The 20,887-nt window shown below is 37.8% G+C and overlaps 1 protein-coding gene and 1 pseudogene across 2 annotated transcripts; both read left to right on the plus strand.

The window, feature by feature from the left end:
* Positions 1-2,058: 2,058 nt before the first annotated feature.
* Positions 2,059-5,049, plus strand: LOC143592582 (UDP-glycosyltransferase 76B1 pseudogene; annotated as a pseudogene). The gene is made up of 2 exons (XR_013145948.1): positions 2,059-2,518; positions 4,169-5,049. The product of XR_013145948.1 is annotated as a UDP-glycosyltransferase 76B1 pseudogene (transcript).
* Positions 5,050-17,291: 12,242 nt separating this feature from the next.
* Positions 17,292-20,825, plus strand: LOC143592587 (nicotinate phosphoribosyltransferase 2-like). The gene is made up of 15 exons (XM_077072473.1): positions 17,292-17,452; positions 18,012-18,159; positions 18,238-18,357; positions 18,446-18,580; positions 18,657-18,718; positions 18,801-18,876; positions 18,978-19,079; positions 19,173-19,289; positions 19,377-19,435; positions 19,516-19,690; positions 19,773-19,907; positions 19,983-20,081; positions 20,301-20,409; positions 20,491-20,603; positions 20,688-20,825. The coding sequence occupies exons 1-15, from the start codon at positions 17,292-17,294 to the stop codon at positions 20,763-20,765; spliced, it is 1,689 nt and encodes a 562-aa protein (XP_076928588.1). The 3' UTR covers positions 20,766-20,825.
* The last annotated feature ends 62 nt before the right edge of the window (positions 20,826-20,887 follow it).

Here is a 20,887-nt window from a genome sequence, read left to right on the forward strand (position 1 = left end):
CTAAGCGGGACAAGATCGAATTAAGATTATTGATATGCGTTGTAACTGACCCACCCTCTTTCATTCTTGTTGTTACTAGCTCTCGGATAAGATAGACTTTATTCGCTGCCGAAGGCTTCTCATACATGTTAGATAGTGCTTCTATCATACCACGTGCTGTGGTTTCTTTCATAATGTTAAACGCCACATCTTCCGACAACGACAAAGTAATACAAGCCCTGGCTTTCTTGTCTAACTTCTTCCAATCTGCTTCTGACATCTTTTCTGGTTTTACATCCTCAAGCACCACATCTAAATCTTTCTGACAAAGTAGCGCCTCAATCTGCATCTTCCACCAACCAAATTTCTGTCCATCAAACTTCTGTATAGAAACCTTTCCGTCTTCTGCCATGACAATGACTAAACGAAAAACTGGATAAAAACAGAGACAGACACAGCAATGGCACGGGCCTGAACTTAACGGCTGTTCTACTGAACTCTGTTAAATAATCAACCTATTTAAACGGCAGCGGAAATACGAACTGTAAATCAGAAACTGAAACTTTAAACTGAAACGATAAAACCTGACAAACGCGGTTGACACTGATTATCCGTTTCTTTAAACAATTTCTTCTGACCTGACAACGGTTATTCAAATAATAGGATCTTGATTCAAACGTTCGTGGCTCGTACTTTGCAAAATATGATCTCCACCCAAAACAATATATATATATATATATATATATATATATATATATATATATATATATACCAATATATATATTATTGTTGCCAATACCAAATTAAATTAAAAAAGAAACATGTACCAAACCTCAAAAAGAAAGTAATAAATTCTGGTCCACACTTACTCCTTGTGTTCACAGCCCAGATTTTCCCTTTTTCTTTTTTTTTCAAAGCCTAATATAGGCACTATTCAACCTGGTCAAATAAAAAAATGAGGCTTGATCTAACCTTCCTGTTCACACACTTCTTCTTTGTCCTTGATCTTTTGATCATTGGCAAATCAACAAGGGATAGCGACGGTGCAAACGGCGATTACCGGTGGTGGCGAACGGTGGTGCAAGCAAAACTCCGACGCGGCGGAACCCTAAACGGCAGCGGCGGAAACTGCCGACTGCTGTAGCTTTCGAATGGAACCAACAACCAACAAAAACGTAGATCGACGGGCTGGGTTTAGTAGCGGCGTAACAACTGCGTAAACCCTAACGGCGATCAGAAAACCGTAGGCGGCGGCGGAACCCTAGCGCAGTAGGGTGGCGGCGGCTGGATGGTTTAGCGGCGACTCGGCTGGTTCAACGTGTTCTTCGCGTGATCTAAACCTAAGCTCTAAATACCACTTGTTAGGATTAAACTCAAACACGAAACCGAACACACACACGAAAGCAATAAACGAACACGAGGATTTAACGTGGTTCGGTCTAAACTGACCTACATCCACGGGTGGCAACTAGATATTCTTTATTGAATGACGAAAGATTACAAGTACATAATGTTGTTTATATAGAGACTGAACTAGGGTTAGTAAATTATTATGCAAGAAATCTAAACCGGGCCGGGCTTCGGATTGGCCACCCTACACCCATCTGCCCTTTGGACTTCAAATAACAAATCGGGCCAACAAAAGGCCTACGAAACCCAACAGAAGGGACTGGGTTGAAAGAAGCCTTGACAAATGATCGGTGCATTAGTGGGTATGATGGTACAGAATAAGCTTTAAATTGTACCACCATGTTATGCATAAAACATTGGTAAAGCATATCGTATAACCACTTATAGGCCAACTTCACCTGAAATTGTAATATTTATAAATAAATTGTAGTACCAGGACTTGAGTCATGTAAGCTCTGAATATTTAAAGAAAATTATCTCTCGATCTCTCTAATTTTATATTATATATTCGTGTTAATCATCAACACAACACTATTATTCAAATCCAATTATAACCTTACAAAATATATTATACATGCTAGTAAGATAAGCATTGACTTTTGAGAACGACCTCCATCTTGTCCAATCCAATCCAATCCAATCCAATCCAATCCAATCAAAAATAACCGAATGGACAGTACCGGGCGGCGGTTGGTGTTGCTGCCGTTACCATTCCAAGGCCACCTGAGCCCGATGCTTCAACTGGCAAACATACTTCACTCTAAAGGCTTCTCCATTGTTATCCTCCACACTCGTTTCAACTCGCCCGACCCCACCAACCACCCTCGCTTCATCTTCGTACCCATTCCCGGCACCGGCGACAATATTATAAACTCTCTCTCCGGCATGGAAAACCTCCTGCGTTTACTGAACTACATCAACAAAGAACTCGTGGGTCCCATCCGGATGTGTTTGGAAAGGTTGATGTCGGAGGAGGAGGATGATGATGGAGTTGCATGCTTAATCACAGACGCTCACTGGTTCGGTACACAGGCCGTTGCCGACGCCCTCAAACTTCCCAGGATTGTTCACCGGACTAGTAGCATCGCCTCTTTTCGTTCCTTGTGTTCCCGCCGTCTTTCCGATCAAGGTTTGGTTTTCTCTCTTTTTTCCGAACGGTAGAGAATCTCACGTTTAAATCTACGGGTGGCATTTAGTGAGGGCGGGAGGGGTTGTGCCCCATGATTTTTGGCTCAGAAGTACACATTAGGTAAGAGATTAGGAGGCTGCGGCATATTTAGATGGTTCACAGAGTTTTTAGATATGTGCAGGCAATTTATGGTGTAGAAATATGGAATGATGTAAAGAAGATGATAGGAAAATAGGAGGTTTTAGTAATTTAATCTACCATAAAACTAATTGCATGTAGCAAAGTCAATGTTGTTATACTCTCGACTATATATTAACGAATTAGATAAAATTTGTTGTTATACTATATGTTTTACTAGGTGATTTAAATTAGTTTAAAAATTTGTAGATGCTTATTTTGTTTATTCCTTTGCCTTATTAAATTTTATTTTGCAGAGTATAAACTATTGTTAGAAAAAGAAATTTGTATATCAACTTTTCAGTTAAAAGTTTATAGTTCTGACACTGATCATGCCTAAACAAGTTTCAAAAAAGAGTGTAAATGCTGAAGTAATAATAGGAGATGATATCATTTACTCCATAGTCCCTACTCACACCCAAGTTTGTTATCTCATGTTCTTCAAACACCGACCACATGTCTTTCACTACTGAAGAAACTTATATTAATTTTTGGATTTATTGAAATATTTTTCGATCCCCCGGTTTAAATATATTTGGGGCTATGTTCAAATCCGACTCCTCGACCGCCGTGAGACCGTAGCCCCTGTTGCGCGGGAACCGGATGGAATTCGTAACCCTCGCCCCTCTGGGGTTGAACCCGGAATTAAAGCCTGATTCGTCCCTTAACTCATATATCATTCGAACTGACCTAAATGACAATTAAACCTGCATCTCCACATTGAAAGGGCGCGCCTTTTACCACTAGACCAATTTTTCAAAAACTTTCACTTCCTGTTTATTTATTTTCGTTATTAAAACTAATTATAAATAGTAATAACCGATAATAATTTTGTATGATATCATGAAAACACCAAATTAGCAACTTCATTAGCTATGTTTGTGACTTGGGAGTTGTGACTTCTGAGTGTAGCCAGATGCTTATCTTGGGAAAAAATAAAATTTTAAATAAAAAAAACCGTGAATATAGCTAGATGCTTATCTCATAAACTCATCAATGTATGTGAGTAGTTATGTATGGCTTGTATTAAATTTTATGTTTGTGGACATCTCAAACCAGTGAATACGAACTATTAAAGACAAATTGTAATTACTTGAAGTCGGGAACTCTAAATTGTTCATTTCAGAAATAAATAGTTGAATTGGTATTGTTAATCATAAAGTAACTTATTATTTTCGTCCTTTAGATATGTAGCAGATTTCAGATTCCGTCCTTAAACTAATGAAATCACAAGAGTTGTCCTTTAGATATGTAGCAAGTTTCAGATTTCGTCCTTAAACTAATGAAATCACAAGAGTTGTCATTTATGCTTAAATTTGTTTACATTTTTCGTTCTTTCCAATAACTAGGTTTTAGCCTCACTGTTTTATAATAGATAGAAAGTTATTGTAACAATTACAAAATCTGCCAGTTACTAACAACGCGAAAGATGTGTCGCATAACATTCTAAATGAATATTAATTCTATTTGTAGAAATAAAGTCGGAACCATCAATTTTGAGTCATGAATCAATTAAAGTTAAAGATTTGCCAGAGTTTGTCAATAATGATCCAGAAGGTAAGCAAAAAATGCTTGACCTTATGGTCAAAGGAATCAAGCAAGCACGAGCGCTAATATGGAACACATTCAAAGAACTAGAAGAACATGAACTTGAAGCTCTTAGCCAGGATTTCCCGAACCCACATTTCCTAATAGGACCATTTCACAAGTACTTCTCTGGATCATCAGGCAGCCTCCTAGAACAAGACCAAACATCCCTTTCATGGCTGGACAAACACCCACCCAACTCTGTGTTATATGTTAGTTTTGGCAGTATAGTTAAGGTTAACAAATCCCAGTTCTTAGAGATCGCATGGGGTTTGGCTAATAGCATGCAACCATTTTTATGGGTTATTCGACCAGGGTTTATAGAAGGGTCAGAGTGGCTTGAACCTTTGCCAGATGGGTTTAGGGAGAGAATTGTAGAAGGAAGAGGATATGTTGTAAAATGGGCTCCACAACAAGGCGTGTTAGCTCATCGTGCAACGGGTGGTTTCTGGACTCATAGCGGGTGGAATTCGACACTTGAAAGTATTTGTGAAGGGGTTCCAATGATTTGTTCACCATTTTTTGGTGATCAACTCTCAAATGCAAGATATGTAAATGACGTGCGGAAGATCGGGGTGCGATTGGAAAATCAATTTGAAAGGGAAGAAATTGAAAGTGCAATAAAGAAGGTTATGGTGGAAGGTGAAGGGTTAGGATTTAGAAATGAGATCATAAATATGAAAGGGAAAATAGATCGTTGCCTACAGGAAGGTGGTTCATCGTATTCTTCACTCGAGGATTTAGTTAATTACATTTTGTCATTTTAGTTCACGAAAACTTTTATAACTTTATTAAGAGTTTTAAAGTTACTACTTGTGTTGAATTGTCTTATGCAGATATAAAGTTTCTAGTAATAGACCAGCATAAGATATGCTGAAAAGGCTTCTGGGCTTTTCTCACACTTGCCCTAGGAGGCATAGACGTGTGACCAATTATTGATACTACTTTTGTAAATATATCATAGTTAGTTTTGAAAGAGGGGGCCTTATTTAAAATATTACCTTATATTAAAAACGGGGGTTGAACACCCGATATTATTACAAAGCATTGTTTACATTTAAAAGCTTAATTTAACAAGTTATGCCAAGAAGGTTAGTACATCTGATCTCATGATAGTATGCTTGTATGTTGATGATATCATTTACACTAGATCTTCAAAGGAACTCTTATGCGAATTTAAAGGAAAAGTGGTTGTCTAATCTGAGATGTCTAATCTGGGTAAGCTTGCATATTTTCATGGTTTGAAAGTTACAAAAAGAGATGATGGTGTTTTTGTATCCCTAAAAGAGTATGCAAATGATTTGGAATGGGAAAAATGAAAGGTAGCACCATAACGGCAAGGAGATGGGATGATGGCGTTTTCCTGTTCATACAATCATACCAATTCCAATATGAAAGTTTTTGTAAATAGGCAAATTGGAAATAAATAATCCCAAATTTTGTGTTTTGGCCGATAATAATCCGAACTTTAAAAATCACTATCAGCGGTCCCAACTTTTAACTATTTTTGTCTCAATGGACATCCGTTAAAAAACACTTCACGCTGTTAAGTTTCTTTCCGAGTTTCAAACCAATGTATTAGGGATTTTGATCGGAAAAACGATACGATTCGACTGATGTAAAACTTATCATGAAACGGTGATCCAAGCGACGAAACAATGTTTCAATTCGGGTGTTTGAATTTCCAATTAACAAAAATCAAGTCATTTGAATCACCGTTTGGTGATAAGTTTTACATTAGTTGAATCGTATCGTTCTTCCGATCAAAAACCCTAAAACATCGGTTTCAAACTCAGAAAAAAACTTAACGGCGTTAAGTGTTTTTTAACGGAGGTCCATTGAGACAAAAATAGTTAAAAGTTAGGACTGCTGGTAGTGATTTTTAAAGTCGGGATTATTATACATAAAAGCTGGGATTATTTATATCCGATTTGCCTTATAAATATTTTAAAAAAATTTATCAAGTTATATAAATAGATAACTTAATTTAAAATTTATTTATGGAAACTTGAAGGAAATTGAAGTAAAAGCACAAAAAGAAAAGGAAAGAAAAGAACGTAACCTGCTCTACAGCTTCAACTCTTTAGGTGAGTTATTAAGTTGTGTTAGTTTAGAAAGACTTGAAGTTGCTTCTAGTAGTTCTGCATCCTATTGAATATGAAATAAAAGCTTGGTTGCTGGTGAAGGATTAAAGGTAGGAAGGTGGCACGTTGGTGCGGGTGCTGTTGGTTAGAGTTGAATTCAGACTTGGCCAACCATAGTTGACAATAGGATACACATATGGCCATATATGCTAGAGGGACTATAAAATGGGGGGGGGGGGGGGGATTTTGACACATGGCTAGAGGGTGATATTTAGCCCAGGAGGGTGGTGTTGCAGCCCAAAAGGCGACCCTCCCACCAATAGTTGATCGCCACGTCAGCATTTCCATAAACATACCCGCCGACAAATATATGTTACCCCCCAAGCTTATTTTGAGACGACGATTGCTTCGATTGTGATGGCATTGGTGATGGTTAAAAGGTAGTGATTGATCACAAACTTGAGGAATCAAACGTATAAAGCACCACCTGTCCCACGGTGGGAGCCAAACTGTTTTGGTCAAAAATTACACAAGCATAATCTAGTAACCAAACTTTGAATGTGAGGTAGGATGCTTGAGTGTGTAACCAAACTAATAAGTAAATGGTATGGTGACACATCGATTTAGCGAGAAAAAACCCTTGATCCTTAGTGGATCTCTGGCAAAAACCTCCGGAGGGAAACTATCCCACTGCCTCAATTATATTAATAAAAACTAGTGATTACAAGTGTTGGAAGTGCTTAATCGCTTCTATGAGTACAAGAGCATGAACATGAACAAATTGAAGAAGGACGCAAACTCCTGTGGAATGGTTACGTCAAGAGCATGAACAAATTGCTGACGAATACGAGCATACGTTGAGTCACGGACGAGTACCACCAAGGACGTTGACGTACGAAGAATCGCTTTTTCTGTCTCTCCATCTCCCCCGCTGACAATACACCAAAGTCAACTCGGCGCCAGCGTTATGACTACGACAAATTCGGGGGAACATTGGGAAGGCAGAGGTCTTTGTGTTGAGCGAAGTTTATCCTGTAAACACACGTATGATCGGATTCATGCCTCTCGCGCTTACCACGATAACATATATCGAGATGATAACGATGGTTACCTAAGTGATGATAGTCGAAATTACAGTAAAGAAGAAACTAGCCGGCCGTGGATGATAAAACACACTGAATATTATAGCGACGCGGGGGTGGATTTCATAAACTAAATAGGCCCGCGGCATTTGCAAAAGAATCCAAATTTATCCCGCTGATTGCTACCGTTCCCTTCCCGCTGAACGTGAAAATTCCTAGCAATTTGGGCAAGTATGATGGGATGACTAATCCTTTCCATCATCTCCTTAATTTCACGGCGGTTGGAGGAGTAAGCGGATGGAACTTACCTTATTGGCGCCGCAAGTTTTCCTCACGTGGACAGGAGCCTCCCGCGAGTGGTTCGAGAAGTTGCCATATGAACAAATTCAAAGTTGGAATGATCTTGTGGCGAAATTCTCACAACATTGTAGTCATTGGAAGAAACATACATGAGATCCCTCAGAAACTTTAAATATGGCCAGGCATGATAATGAATCGACTGAAGATTTCATCACCCGCTTCAATAAAGAAGGGTTAAATATTAGAGGGATTAGCGAGGATATGATGAGAGGTGCTTGTAGACAAAATGTCTGCAGTAAAGATCTTATAAGATGTTTGACTGGTCGTGACAGAATGCCTATGTCATGGATGCTATCGTGACGGTGGCCAAAGTGTTGTTGTGACAGAATAAGTTTTAAGACGGGATAGTCTAATACAAATATCTAAGACAGAATTCAAGAATGCTCAAGCTAGTAGACAAGAACGTTCCTCCATTTGTTCACAAATTCAGCCTCCTACGGAACCTTCTCGCAGGCCTAACGCACACGCGTTCATTGGAAACAATAATAATGTAACATCTTGGAAAAAAAATACCCATATTTATTTTGGACCAAATATGCCAACTTTGAAAGTTGAAGGATTAAAAATATTATCAAGATAAGTCATGGGAAAATGAAATAAGAAAAATAAACATCTTATGTTAAAAAAGTAAGAAAATTTCATCTCACATGGAAAGATGGAAGAAAATGGAAGCATTCCACATGGGTAGAAATAAAGAAGAGAACTTTCATCCAACATGGAAACAAGAAAAGAAATGGAAGCTCTTTATAAGGAAGCAAGTTTCCATAATAATATTATTATGTGGCTAACCACTCTTCATAGTCCTAGCGGAGGGTGCGAAGCACCCGACGCGCACGCGCACGAACTCGGACTCGGGCGATGGGCGTAATGTGACGTTTTGATGGCGCACTTTGCACTTCACACGCTTGCATCACCAAGGGCCGATTTAGTATTTTTGGATAGTGCAAGGACTGAAAATGAAAATATGAAATTCCTTCCTTCGCAAGACGTGAAGGATCAGGCTTCAGGTCTTCACGCTACGCGAAAGACAAAAAACATTTAACCGACATTAAGTAACTCTACAAGACGCGAAGCAACAAGATAAGAATTCTCCTCGCGACGCGAAGTAGGTTTTCTGCATGCATGACACGTGGCACCACGACAGGACACGTGGTAACATGCCTGATGACTCAGCCGATTTATGGCGGTTCACATGACATGTTCTAACTCACACCGAAACCACTTCACTTTCACATGTTTTGCCTCGATAAGCGTGCCGACCTCGTAGAACGTGCCAAGCTCTAAAGCTCTGACAATCTGAGTGCTAGATCGCGATATAGAGTAGAAATGCCGCTTGATCAGTCTTAGACAATTAACTCCTACCCGCGTGAGGTAGTGGTTCCGATTAAGTTATTATTTTATTATTATTATAATAATAATGGCTTAGACAGTAGTCAAGAGTAGAACCCGAACCTTGATCACTAATAAGTATAATATAACTTTTCATAAGCAATGGTTATTGTTAATTATTGTTTCTTCATGATTAAGAAATGTAATCATTTACATGCAAAGGGTATAGTTAAAATAGTATTTCTTAATGATTAAGAAATATACTATTCATCCACACAGGTTATAGTTAAAGTAATGTTTCTTCTTGAAGAGAAAACCTGGTTTAGATGTTTCTTCCTGAAGAAGAAACCTGATATATAATTGATAAACAAACAAAAAGGACTAAAAGTCCAAATGTTTTATACAAGGCTTTCCTTGAACCGCCACAGCCAACTGATGGTGCGGGTTCAAGTGGGTTTGGAGGGAGTGGTTCTGAAGTTTGAACCTTTAGATCCCTTTCCACCGTTGGAATAGATTTTTATTTTTGTATAGATTTATATTCTTGTATGCGGGTATGTGCCCAGCCATTCTTGTAGTACTTGAATTTTTATGAAATATAAATCTTTTGTTAATGCCTTGCCTTGTAAACCTTATATGTTTTGCTCATGCATATTCTAGTTTAACTTAGCAATTTCCTAAGTACTTTGGATGGGTTAACCTTTCAACGTGGTAGATAATAAGTTAAAGTTTTGCTTCCTCTATCATGATTGTGCGGGTAAAACCGTCACTTTCACTTAGGATGGCCAAACTTTACCTATATCTGCCCTGCGTGAAGGTTTTTCTCATCTTTTCCTTAGAAATTTTTGCCGTTTTTATGTTTATGCGGGTTTTGCCGCCTTCCACACGCAACGACTTACTTCCCCACTTATTTATGCGGTGAATACCGGCATATCAGTGTGGTCAGATCATAAGTATAAATGTAAGACCATCAGCGTCAATGTGATAAGGAGAATCATTTCCATTAGAAGTGGCTCTAGGCCTTTTCTTTACAAGTTTGGAATTGATCTACATGCAGCCTGTGTAATTGAGCTCCCTTCCATGTTCTTGGGATGGGGGTGTCATCGAGCCTTTCGAGCCGATATGCACCTGGTTCGGAATCTCGTTGTTTACGCAGTATGTAGTCTCCAACATTGAAGCTGCAATTTCATCCGTGTTTTCCCCAACTGGGGTTCTACACGCATTAGCCTGCTTAGCGTCCATTGCGCCACGAGGTGAGTGAGTTTCCCATCTCTGACGAATGCTTCGACGACGTCCTTCAAGGATACGCATTCCTCCGTGGTGTGGCCTTTTGTCCTATGGAAGTCACAGGATTTGCTTTGATCAGCGTTTAGACGCTGTCGGATTATTGGAGCCTCTGGCCATGGGAGCCTCTCGGTGGCAAATATCTCGGTGACGCTTTTGGTGAGTGGCGTCCATCTGGAGTTCCGGTTCGACGACTGCATGTTATCCCTTCCGCCTAACCGAGGGTGCGAGCCGGATGAGGTGTCAAAGTTTACCCTTGACTGCCAAATACCAAGCTTCCTCTTTTTGTTTTGTCGGGCGGTAAGGACGTTTTCTCTTGTTTTCTGAGTGTAGAGGTTTGTGCTCTGGGGAAGATCTCTACCCAGTTGCTTTTCCGTTTCCGCGAAGCGTTTAGCTGCTGTCATGATGGCATCCCATGTGGATGGCATGCCGTCTTTACCCGTCAATGTGCGGATAAGCTCTGGGTATTCGGCGCCTTGGATGAAAGCTGCGCGAACAAGATCTTCGCTTATGGTGCCCAGACTCAGCTTCTTTGAGTTGAAGCGAGTGATGAAGTCTAGCAAAGATTCATCCTCCTCTCTAACGCAGTTGAGGATCGTCCACTGCTCTTCAGTATATTTTCTCTGTTGACTGAAGTGCTGGCTGAACTTGTGCTGGAAGTCCGCCCAATCATAGATGTGGTGGACCGGTAGACGATCAAACCATGCCCTGGCCGCTCCGACCAGCGTCATCTGGAACATATAACACCACGTGGGTTCCGTCCAGTTGCTGACGGTTGCCCCCGCTATGAATCTGTTCAAGTGATCGTCTGGGTCGGATATGCCATCATAAGTGCCGATGTTGGACATCTGTTTGGCACTCTTCGGGGCGATAGCTTCCGCAATGTCCCTTGCAAACTTGGACGTTCCCGCATTTGCAACAGTTGGTCTAAAGGTTTTGGAGAAGTCACGTGGGTTTCCCCCCGCGTTCCTTGGTTTGAAGGTTTCTCCAAAATTCCTTCTCGGTTGGAAGTCTGTTTCCTTGCGCTTCCCTTTCGCCCTATGACGAGGGTTTGCGTCACTGTCGGACTCCTCCCAATCATCGTCCAAGTACTCGCACTCATTGCTCATATTGAGCTGTTGTCGAGTGCTTCCGAATTCGTCAGCCTGTTGGAGTGAACGTAAGCGTTCATCCAACTCAGCTTGGAATTCCTTCTGACGTGCTTCCGCCCACGCTTTAACTTGATTAAGTATTTGGCGGGGTAGCCTCGTCTGTTGTCTCTCCAACTGGGTATCGATGAATCCCAGTGAAGGATTGTTTACTGCACTTCCCCCGGGCTTGGGTAACCGGGGTAGTGTTCGTAAAAATTGTGTACTCGCCGGTGTTCCCCCCAGTAGCTGGGGTTGTGGTTACCGGAGTTTCTTGGTCACTCGTTGGCCTTGGCATCGGAGTAACCTTAACCATCTTTCCAGAGGTTTTGAAAAAACTGAGAAAAATTAGTTCTAGCTTTTATGCATGGATGGCGCCAATGAAGAAACACTATGTGACCCCGGCGGATTATGGATAATCTTAGGGTTAAGTAGATGTTTCCCACGAGGGTTAGGTCCTGCAAAGATGGTTATTCTTCTGATGACCTGCAAAATAGACACCGTGAGCTCGTCACTGAGAAGGGGGTTCCTCCTTGTGACTACCCTCCGGCGTGAGAATCAGACTAGATTGCTCTGAATATAATTGTATATTGAGAGAAATAGCTAGGGAAGATAAGATAATATCAGATGATATCCCTTGATACCGTTCCAAGGTGTTGGAGTATTTATAGCCGAAGGTAGGTTTCCAAGCAGGTACAGCCAGCTGTATAATATTCCTTTTCCACCAACTGTGGGCTACGTACGTGCCATGCTGGTGGTTGGTGGGTAGGCAGCGGCTGATAGTGACATGGCCGGCTGTGTACTATTCCTTTTCCACCAACTACAGGCTATGTACGTGCCACGATGAGGGTTGGTGGGTAGGCAGCGGCTGATAGTGACATTTTGTACTGGAGCATGCTCCTCCTCGTACTATTGTCGGTGAGCTGTCACCCTGTGATTGGTTCATGGGCTGCTTTGGTCAGATCTTGTCTATTTTGTCCATACCTTGGCAGGTATAGTACAAAAGATCTTCCAGAAGCATACGGACTGGCTCTTTTGGGCGGGAATATTCCCGCCTTGCTCATTCCTTCTTCAGATGACATTGCTGAAGTATTAAGAGTTAGTGCCTTATGCGTGTAGCTTTACTGTTAGTGCGGGTAGCCTTCCTTCTCAGCTTGTACCCATAGCTGCGGGAACAGGCAGGGTGCTGTACCGAGGCTTTCCTGCGGGAACAGCTGGCTTACTGCGTGTAAGGTCTTCATCTCTCTGAGCATGGTGGGTCCTGCGGATCCAGTTGGTCTTTGGGTTGTCGTCCCTCTTCAAGGTGAGTCTTGCGGATCCAACTGGGCTCTGCTGGGACCTACCTCTTCAGGGTCATTGCTGGGTGGCCCCTTCGTCACGCAAATTGCGATGTCTGGGGCCTACTTTATCCAGCTTGATTCTCTGTCAATCAAGTCGATTCACCCCCTCAGTTAGACCGTATGAGTGCCACTGGCATGCGTATCGTCCAGCGGTTTCAGGGACCCAATGGCCCCAACGACCGGTTGTTCCAGGACTTAAGGGTCGATCCTTACGTCACTTTGCCTCCGGTCGAGCCTCCACCATTGGAGGAAATGGAGATGCAGATCTAGGACCAGTTTGTGGTGGGGGGGTCAGTCTCCACAGGTCCAAGAGAGGGCGGGGACGACGCCCCAGGCAGAGGCAGAGGCAAAGGCAAGTGATCAGGTACGCTTTGTTATCATTTAATATCGTTTTATTTCGAATAATTATTAACATCTACTTATTGTCATCACTTAATGTTTATTTAATTATCGTGTTGATATTAGTCTAAATCGTCGCAGCATGTTCCAAGTACATGTCGAGCCATGCATTTGCCTGTCGTCGTTATGAAAAGGATCGACTCCATCGCGCATGATATTGCAGAGCTTCGAGGGCTTGTGCACTGGCTCGCTCGACGGGAGGTCACCCGTCAATGTGGTGAGGAGTACAGACTGCCGTCACCACATTTTGACGATGGGGCTGGCCCGTCGGGAGCTGGACGCGATAACGACGATGCTGCTGCTTAGCTAGATTTCTTTGTTTTTTTATATTTGTACGAACTCGTTGCAAGGTTGTATATATATGGGCAGTTTGATTTATATTGTTTGCTAATTTATTTTTTGTTTGCTTCCTTGAAATATTAAATTTGACCCGACCGTCGATAACCACATTATATATATAAAAAAATTGAAATTTAAAAGAAAAGTTAACAATAAAAAATAAATAAATAAGTAAAAGACTTTTTTATTAAATTATTATATACTAAAAAAAATGTCTATATGCCACATATACCTCTTAGAGAATTTCCCAATATGAATCATGCAAAAAACAACCTACAACTAATGTTTAATCAATCTAACTTTTAATATTTTTGGTCTTTGTATATTATTTTTACTCATGACTTTTTATCCAGCAACTAAAACAGATATGCCTTTAACTAGCTTATAGACTTTGTTATTTGGAGTTTTAAGATTTTTAGGATTCTAAAATTAATAATGTATTTTGTTTGCAATTTATTAAGTTTTTTTATATCAGTTGCTTTGGAGGCTCACCTTTTAACTTGAACAGGACTACAGGAGGCATTCACATAACAGTAAACAACATTCTGATTACGCTCGCGTGGTTGTTTTTAACTAGGGTCGTCTCGTAGGTAAGCTAAATGAGGCAATGGCTTTAGGCTTTCACTTTTAGAGGGCCTCCATTTTAAATAATAGTTATGTATAATGAGATTTTGAAAGTAGATTTCTTTTAGAATTAGTAGCTCTCTGATGGGCCACAAGCTAAGGAGGATTGCTCAAAATCCATTATCAGTGTATATCATCCATACGCTATAGTTCTTGCATACTCTCTAGCGCTATATGCAAAAAAAAAAACACCTCAACATTTTAGTTAGTTTTAGTACTATAAGGACGTTGAGCCGGTCCTGCCTTCAACTATAAGGTTTATGGTTATTTAATACTGAACGATTTTTAATTGACCGCTTTTACTTGAATCAATTTGATTTTGAAACCAACCTTTTACTCTATTAGGAATGGAAAGTTTGGTGCAGCACATGCACATGCACATGCACATGCACATGCACATGCACATGCACATGCACATGCACATGTTTTTTTTTTTTTTCTAAAATGTAGCCGGCATATATTAGATGACTATCTTTTGTAATCATAGGTTTAATAGGATATGCAATGATAGCTGCAAAATTTTAGCGCTATAATCTTTTGTAAGACTATATGTTATGGAGCTTTAAACGAGCGCCATTTTTGTCCACGCAAACATCACTGGCATCAAACACCATTACCAGTCAAGTGAGAGAAGGGCGCCACTTGGTTCAGCGTTAGTGTAGTGGCACATGGGGGCGGATTCACAATGATGAGCAAATGCTTTTTAATATATTTTCCATGGGAAAAAGGCTATGAACATATTAAATGTATGTCTATGTAAAGATAGGTTTATTAGGAAAACCTACAAATATATTTGGTAAAATGCAGTATCAAATTCAAAATATTGCAAATTTTAAATTCAAAATGTTGCAAATCCCTTCCCTCTCGAACTTGCCTTTTTTTATTTATTTTTTTATTCTTTTGTACTTTTTTTTTTCTTCAACAATAGACTTGATAAGTTAATGACCTTCAAGTCATACAACAAGCTAATATAAAGTTTGGGGAGGGGGCAGGTGGCACCCTTAATTTTTTTTAGTGTTATTCGTTTATGAAAATTACGATCGCCCCATAAAATATGCATTTGCTCTTAACTTTTTTAGTGTAATATATATGTGAAAATTATGATCCCCCGACTTTTTTAGTGTTATACGTATATGAAAATTACGTTGTCCCCATAAGATTATGCATTCACCCTCCAAAAACTTTTGAAACCAACCTCAATAAATTTAGAAATGATTATTAAGAAAAACCAAATTAGAAATTTGTTTATTTTTTAAATAAATTTAATAGAAACAATAATTATGAATATAACTTATAGAATTGTGACCATAATCAAGCTTAGCTTAATATAACTTATAGACTGCGACATTAAAAATATAATTACACTAAAAAAATCACTTTGTATTCTCTCCAATATTCAATCAAATAAAATATTTTTATAACTCTATTATTATCTTTTTCTCTTTACTTCATTCACAGTCACTTTCAAAAAATATTAAAAAATATACGGTGAAAATAGCGTAACCTCAAATTTAACTTTCTCATATATCATTTTCAATGTCATCTACTCACAACCACTAATACTCGTATCATAGAAATTATATGGGCACAAGTGAAGAATGCTCTTATAAAAGCTAGCTAAAAAAAAATTAATATAACTAGACTTATATTTAAAAAGAAAAACAATCACAAGTTAATTTAAGTCGTTATTAATCTATAATATATATAAACGAAACCCCTAAAATTCTACGTGTCGTGATGTGGTCGCTCCCCCTTTTATGGAAGCCACCAGATTGTTTGATTTTTAAATGAATGCCTCTTATTGATTTAACCCAAATTCATGAGTATGGGTCTTACCAAAACCAGATAACATTTAAACGGGTTATAACATCTCATTAAATTAAAAATTAATCTTACCAATTATTTTATATGAAAATCCTATAAAATAGGGATATACTAAAATTTAATATCCAATTTAAAAAAAATATTATTTATAATTAATAAACAATTTTATAGTAAAAAACATAAGCGGGCCATGGGTCACCAAATCCAGATAGCTTTTAAACGGGTTATAACATATCATTTATTTATGAAACCCTTTCATCATCAAACCCTAAGTATATTAGTAACTTTCTTACAATAAAGAAAATTAAAATTCAAAAAAATATTAGAAAACGAAAAATGTAAAACAAACATTCTCTTAAGCCATCAGATTGCTTTATTTGTAAATGAAGGTTTCTTACGCATTTGACCCGAATTCATGGGTAAACGTCTCACCAAACCTAGATAGCTCTTAAACGGGTTATAACATCTCATTATATTAAAAATTAATCTCATAAAATATTTGATATGAAAATCCTATAAAATTGGGATATACTAAAAATTAATATCCTATTTTATTTAAAAAAAGATATTATTTATAATTAAGAAACAATTTTATAATAAATAAAATAAACGGGTAATGAGTATTATCAAACCCATATAGCTTTTAAACCGGATTATAACATATCATTTATTTGTGAAACAATTTTATCATTAAACCTCAAGTATATTAATTATTAACTTTCTTACAATAAACAAAATTAAAATCCAAGTATACATATATAAATATTAAAAACGAATAATGTAAAACAACCCCCGTAATACAGTAGATAAAATCTATTCCTCTTATTTTACTTGACTTTCTTGTCCACTTAATCACAAAATCTTCGATGATTTCCACAAACTTTCTTTTTTTTATTTAAAGATTCTTCTATGCCAAAAAGTATACCAAGCTATTTTAGTAAAATAAATTAAAAAAAAAAACAGACACGTAACTGTAGAAAAGTATTTATAATTTAAGAAATGATCTTTTGTCTTTATAAATAATAAATGTCTATATATTAATTGCCTTGGTATATGGTTCAATTTCAAATCCAGTTCCTTCTTCTTCTTCTTCTTCTTCTTCTTCATTCAAAACAAAACAAAGCTTTTTCTCGTACTTTACGAACACACATAACACCAGCTTCACATATATTCATACTCCTCACAAACCCAATTCATTTTTATTATTACGTATAATAATAATGGAATCAACACCGAAGATTAACGGCGGCGTTAATGAGAAACGTATGCCGGCAATCAACGGGCCCACCAATCCAATGGTTACACCACTCCTGACCGATCTTTATCAGTTCACCATGGCCTATGCTTATTGGAAAGCCGGCAAACATAACGATCGTGCCGTGTTAGTTATTTCTTATTTCATTTATTCTGTTTTTATATGCATTTATGTTATCTGGTTTTGTTTAATTATTTATGGGTTAATTGATTGCTAATTAATTAGGGTTATCATGAAAATCATATGTTTAATTAGGGGTGTGCATGAAACCCAAAAACCGAAAAAACTCAACTTAGGGTTCGGTTTTGGGTTTGCATGTAATAAAAACCGAAAAAACAGAACTGAACCAGATTTCTATGTTTTCATTTTTTTTTTTTTTATTTTGACTAAGTTATAATAAGAATTTAATAGACATGAAAAATCAATTAGTTTTATTTACAAAATGGTTTATACTTAAATTCAATATTTTGGGCCAACTTTTTTTTCGGCCTAAAAGTTTTCAAGCTCAAATAGCAAAAACCGAAACTGAACGGTTTCAAAAATCCAAAAACTGCCTAAAGTTAGCCGGCCTAAACCGAACCATGCACAATTGCACACCCCTATGTTAAATGTATAATAATGTGTGACTGCTATTAACTGAGTTGTAATACATAACGGATTCTGTATAATTATGAGTTTGTTTCAGGTTTGATTTGTATTTTCGAAGGAACCCGTTTGGGGGTGAATACACGGTATTTGCAGGTTTGGAAGAGTGCATAAGGTTTATTGCTAATTTTAAATTATCAAAGGAAGAGATTGCTTTTGTTAGAGATTGTTTATCTCCCACTTGTGAGGTAAGTATTGTTATTATGGTTAAAATGGTAAAGAGGGTAGAAAGGTCATTTACTAATCTTTTTCCGTGTTGAGTATAGGATGGTTTCTTTGACTATCTTGGAGGAATCAACTGTTCTAATGTTGAAGTGTATGCTATTGCTGAGGGCTCTGTTGTGTTTCCTAAAGTGCCCTTGATGAGGATTGAAGGCCCTGTTGCTGTGAGTCTTTAGAAACTTGTTTATATGTTCATTTTGCAAGATAACTTTTTGATAGCATAAACATATTTATATAATTACGATTTTTCAGGTGGTTCAACTATTGGAAACTCCTTTTGTGAATCTCATAAATTTCGCTTCTTTAGTCACTACAAATGCTGCAAGGCACCGTTTTGTTGCCGGGAAAAACAAACTTCTTCTCGAGTTTGGCCTTCGTCGGGCACAGGTCTATTTTTTTATATTATCAACTGATTATTGTTATTGTTTTTGGTGCTATTAATTTTTTTATATTGCATACATAGGGCCCGGATGGTGGTGTAGGGGCATCAAGGTATTGCTACATGGGCGGATTTGATGCAACAAGGTAATCGTGTTGACCACGTATGTTAGTCAACATATTCTAAAACGTGTGTCTCGATGTTGATTTTACTTTTTGTGTTATATAGCAATTGTGCAGCTGGAAAGTTATTTGGAATTCCACTTCGTGGGACCCACTCTCATGCTTTTGTCAGCTCGTTCACGGTTGGTGTGATATATAAATTACCACATTATGTTGATTTTTTTTACCCTTTGCGTTTTATCGCTTATATTAATAATCGATCTGTTGGTATTTACTTATTTAGGGACCGGATGAGATTACAAAAAGGTCTCTTAAAAGTCAAGATGGGTCAAAAGTATGCAAGGATTTTGTTGACCTCACACAGATGTGGTTAGGCAAAGTCAAGGTGTTAAAACAAATAATTAATTACTTGACCTAACAACCTTAAATAGTTATATTTAAATACATTGTTTATATTTTTTTGTTGCATGTGTTACAGATTTTAAGTACATCAGAGGGCGTTTTTGGTGAGACTAATCAAAGTGAGCTGGCAGCTTTTGTTTCATATGCGCTCGCATTTCCCGACAGCTTTCTAGCCCTTGTGGACACATATGATGTACAAGCATTTTTTTAATCAATTTACATATGTATAATTGTTATTAATTTCATTGATTGGTTACATAATATGGTCCTATCCAATCAGGTGATGAGGAGTGGCATTCCTAATTTTTGTGCTGTTGCTCTAGCACTACATGATATGGGGTGTGTTTGTAGCATATCTGTATATAAATTATTAATAAAATCTCATATTTTGGCTTGATGATTACTGTTTTTATATTCAGGTATAAAGCAAAAGGCATTAGATTAGACTCAGGTGACCTTGCTTACCTGTCATGTGAATCCCGGAAGTTTTTTCAAACCGTTGAAAAGGAATTTCATGTTCCCGGTTTTGGAAAGATTAATATTACTGCTAGTAATGACCTTAATGAGGAAACTTTAGATGCTTTAAACAAACAGGCGAGTTATCAACTTATCATGAATTTAAGTATTTAACAATTATAAAATGCTGTATTAAATTCTGATCTCTTGATTTTATCAGGGCCATGAGGTTGACTCTTTTGGGATTGGAACCAATTTGGTTACATGTTTTACTCAACCAGCTCTAGGTTGTGTGTTCAAGCTTGTTGAGATTAATGATCAGCCACGGATAAAGCTGTCTGAAGACATCTCAAAGGTTTGAAATCACTAATTTGTGTAAATGGTTGTATTGTAAATTTGGGATGACATAGTATGGATGTTGTGGTGTTAGGTCTCGATTCCATGTAAGAAACGGTCGTTTAGATTGTATGGGAAAGAAGGGTATGCTCTTGTTGACATAATGTCGGGCGAAAATGAACCGCCTCCAAAGGTAAGTTCTTCAGTTTATATCCGTTTCAGAATTTGCTTGTAACAAATATTTTCCACTAAAATGCTATATTAAAGAAACTATAGCAAAAGTTTTTTGGCATATAATATATTTTTTTAAATCAGTTATCAGAATAGTCATAAGCAAACTATTGGTTTTTCAATTCGATTTGGGTATAATTTAGTTATTCGGTTTTTCTGCTCACTCTTGGTCTAAATACAGGTAGGGCAAAGGATTTTATGTCGACACCCATTTAATGAATCAAAGAGAGCTTATGTGGTGCCACAACATGTTGAGGATCTTATGAAGTGTTATTGGCCAGGAAGTGCAGGTAAGACTTGAATATTTCAATTTTTTAAAAATAGATATTAGATATAACTTGCATGACTAAAATGTATATAAATATTTGAAGACAAAGCAAGAGAAGAACTGCCAACACTTGAGCAGATCAGAGAACACTGTATGAAACAACTGGAGCAAATGCGAACCGATCACATGAGAAGATTGAATCCAACACCTTACAAGGTATGCTACCAAGCATAATAATTTTATATTAACATTTTTTAAGTTTTTAAACAGAAATTTGATTTATTAAACTTACTGAAACAGGTTAGCGTAAGTGCACAGTTATATGAATTCATTCATTTCCTATGGCTCAACGAAGCACCAGTCGGGGAGCTGCAGTAAGGATGGATATTGCATGCAGATAAACCAGAAATCATATTCGGTTCAACATTTTTTATTTTTATCTGAATGCATTGAATAAAATTTTCCATTGATGAAAACACATTTGACCTTGTTTTATGTAT

Source organism: Bidens hawaiensis, unplaced genomic scaffold, assembly GCF_021521415.1.
Source record: "Bidens hawaiensis isolate Kalapana, Puna unplaced genomic scaffold, B.hawaiensis_p1.1 tig00041074_1, whole genome shotgun sequence".
In the NCBI taxonomy this organism is placed as follows: Eukaryota; Viridiplantae; Streptophyta; class Magnoliopsida; order Asterales; family Asteraceae; genus Bidens; species Bidens hawaiensis.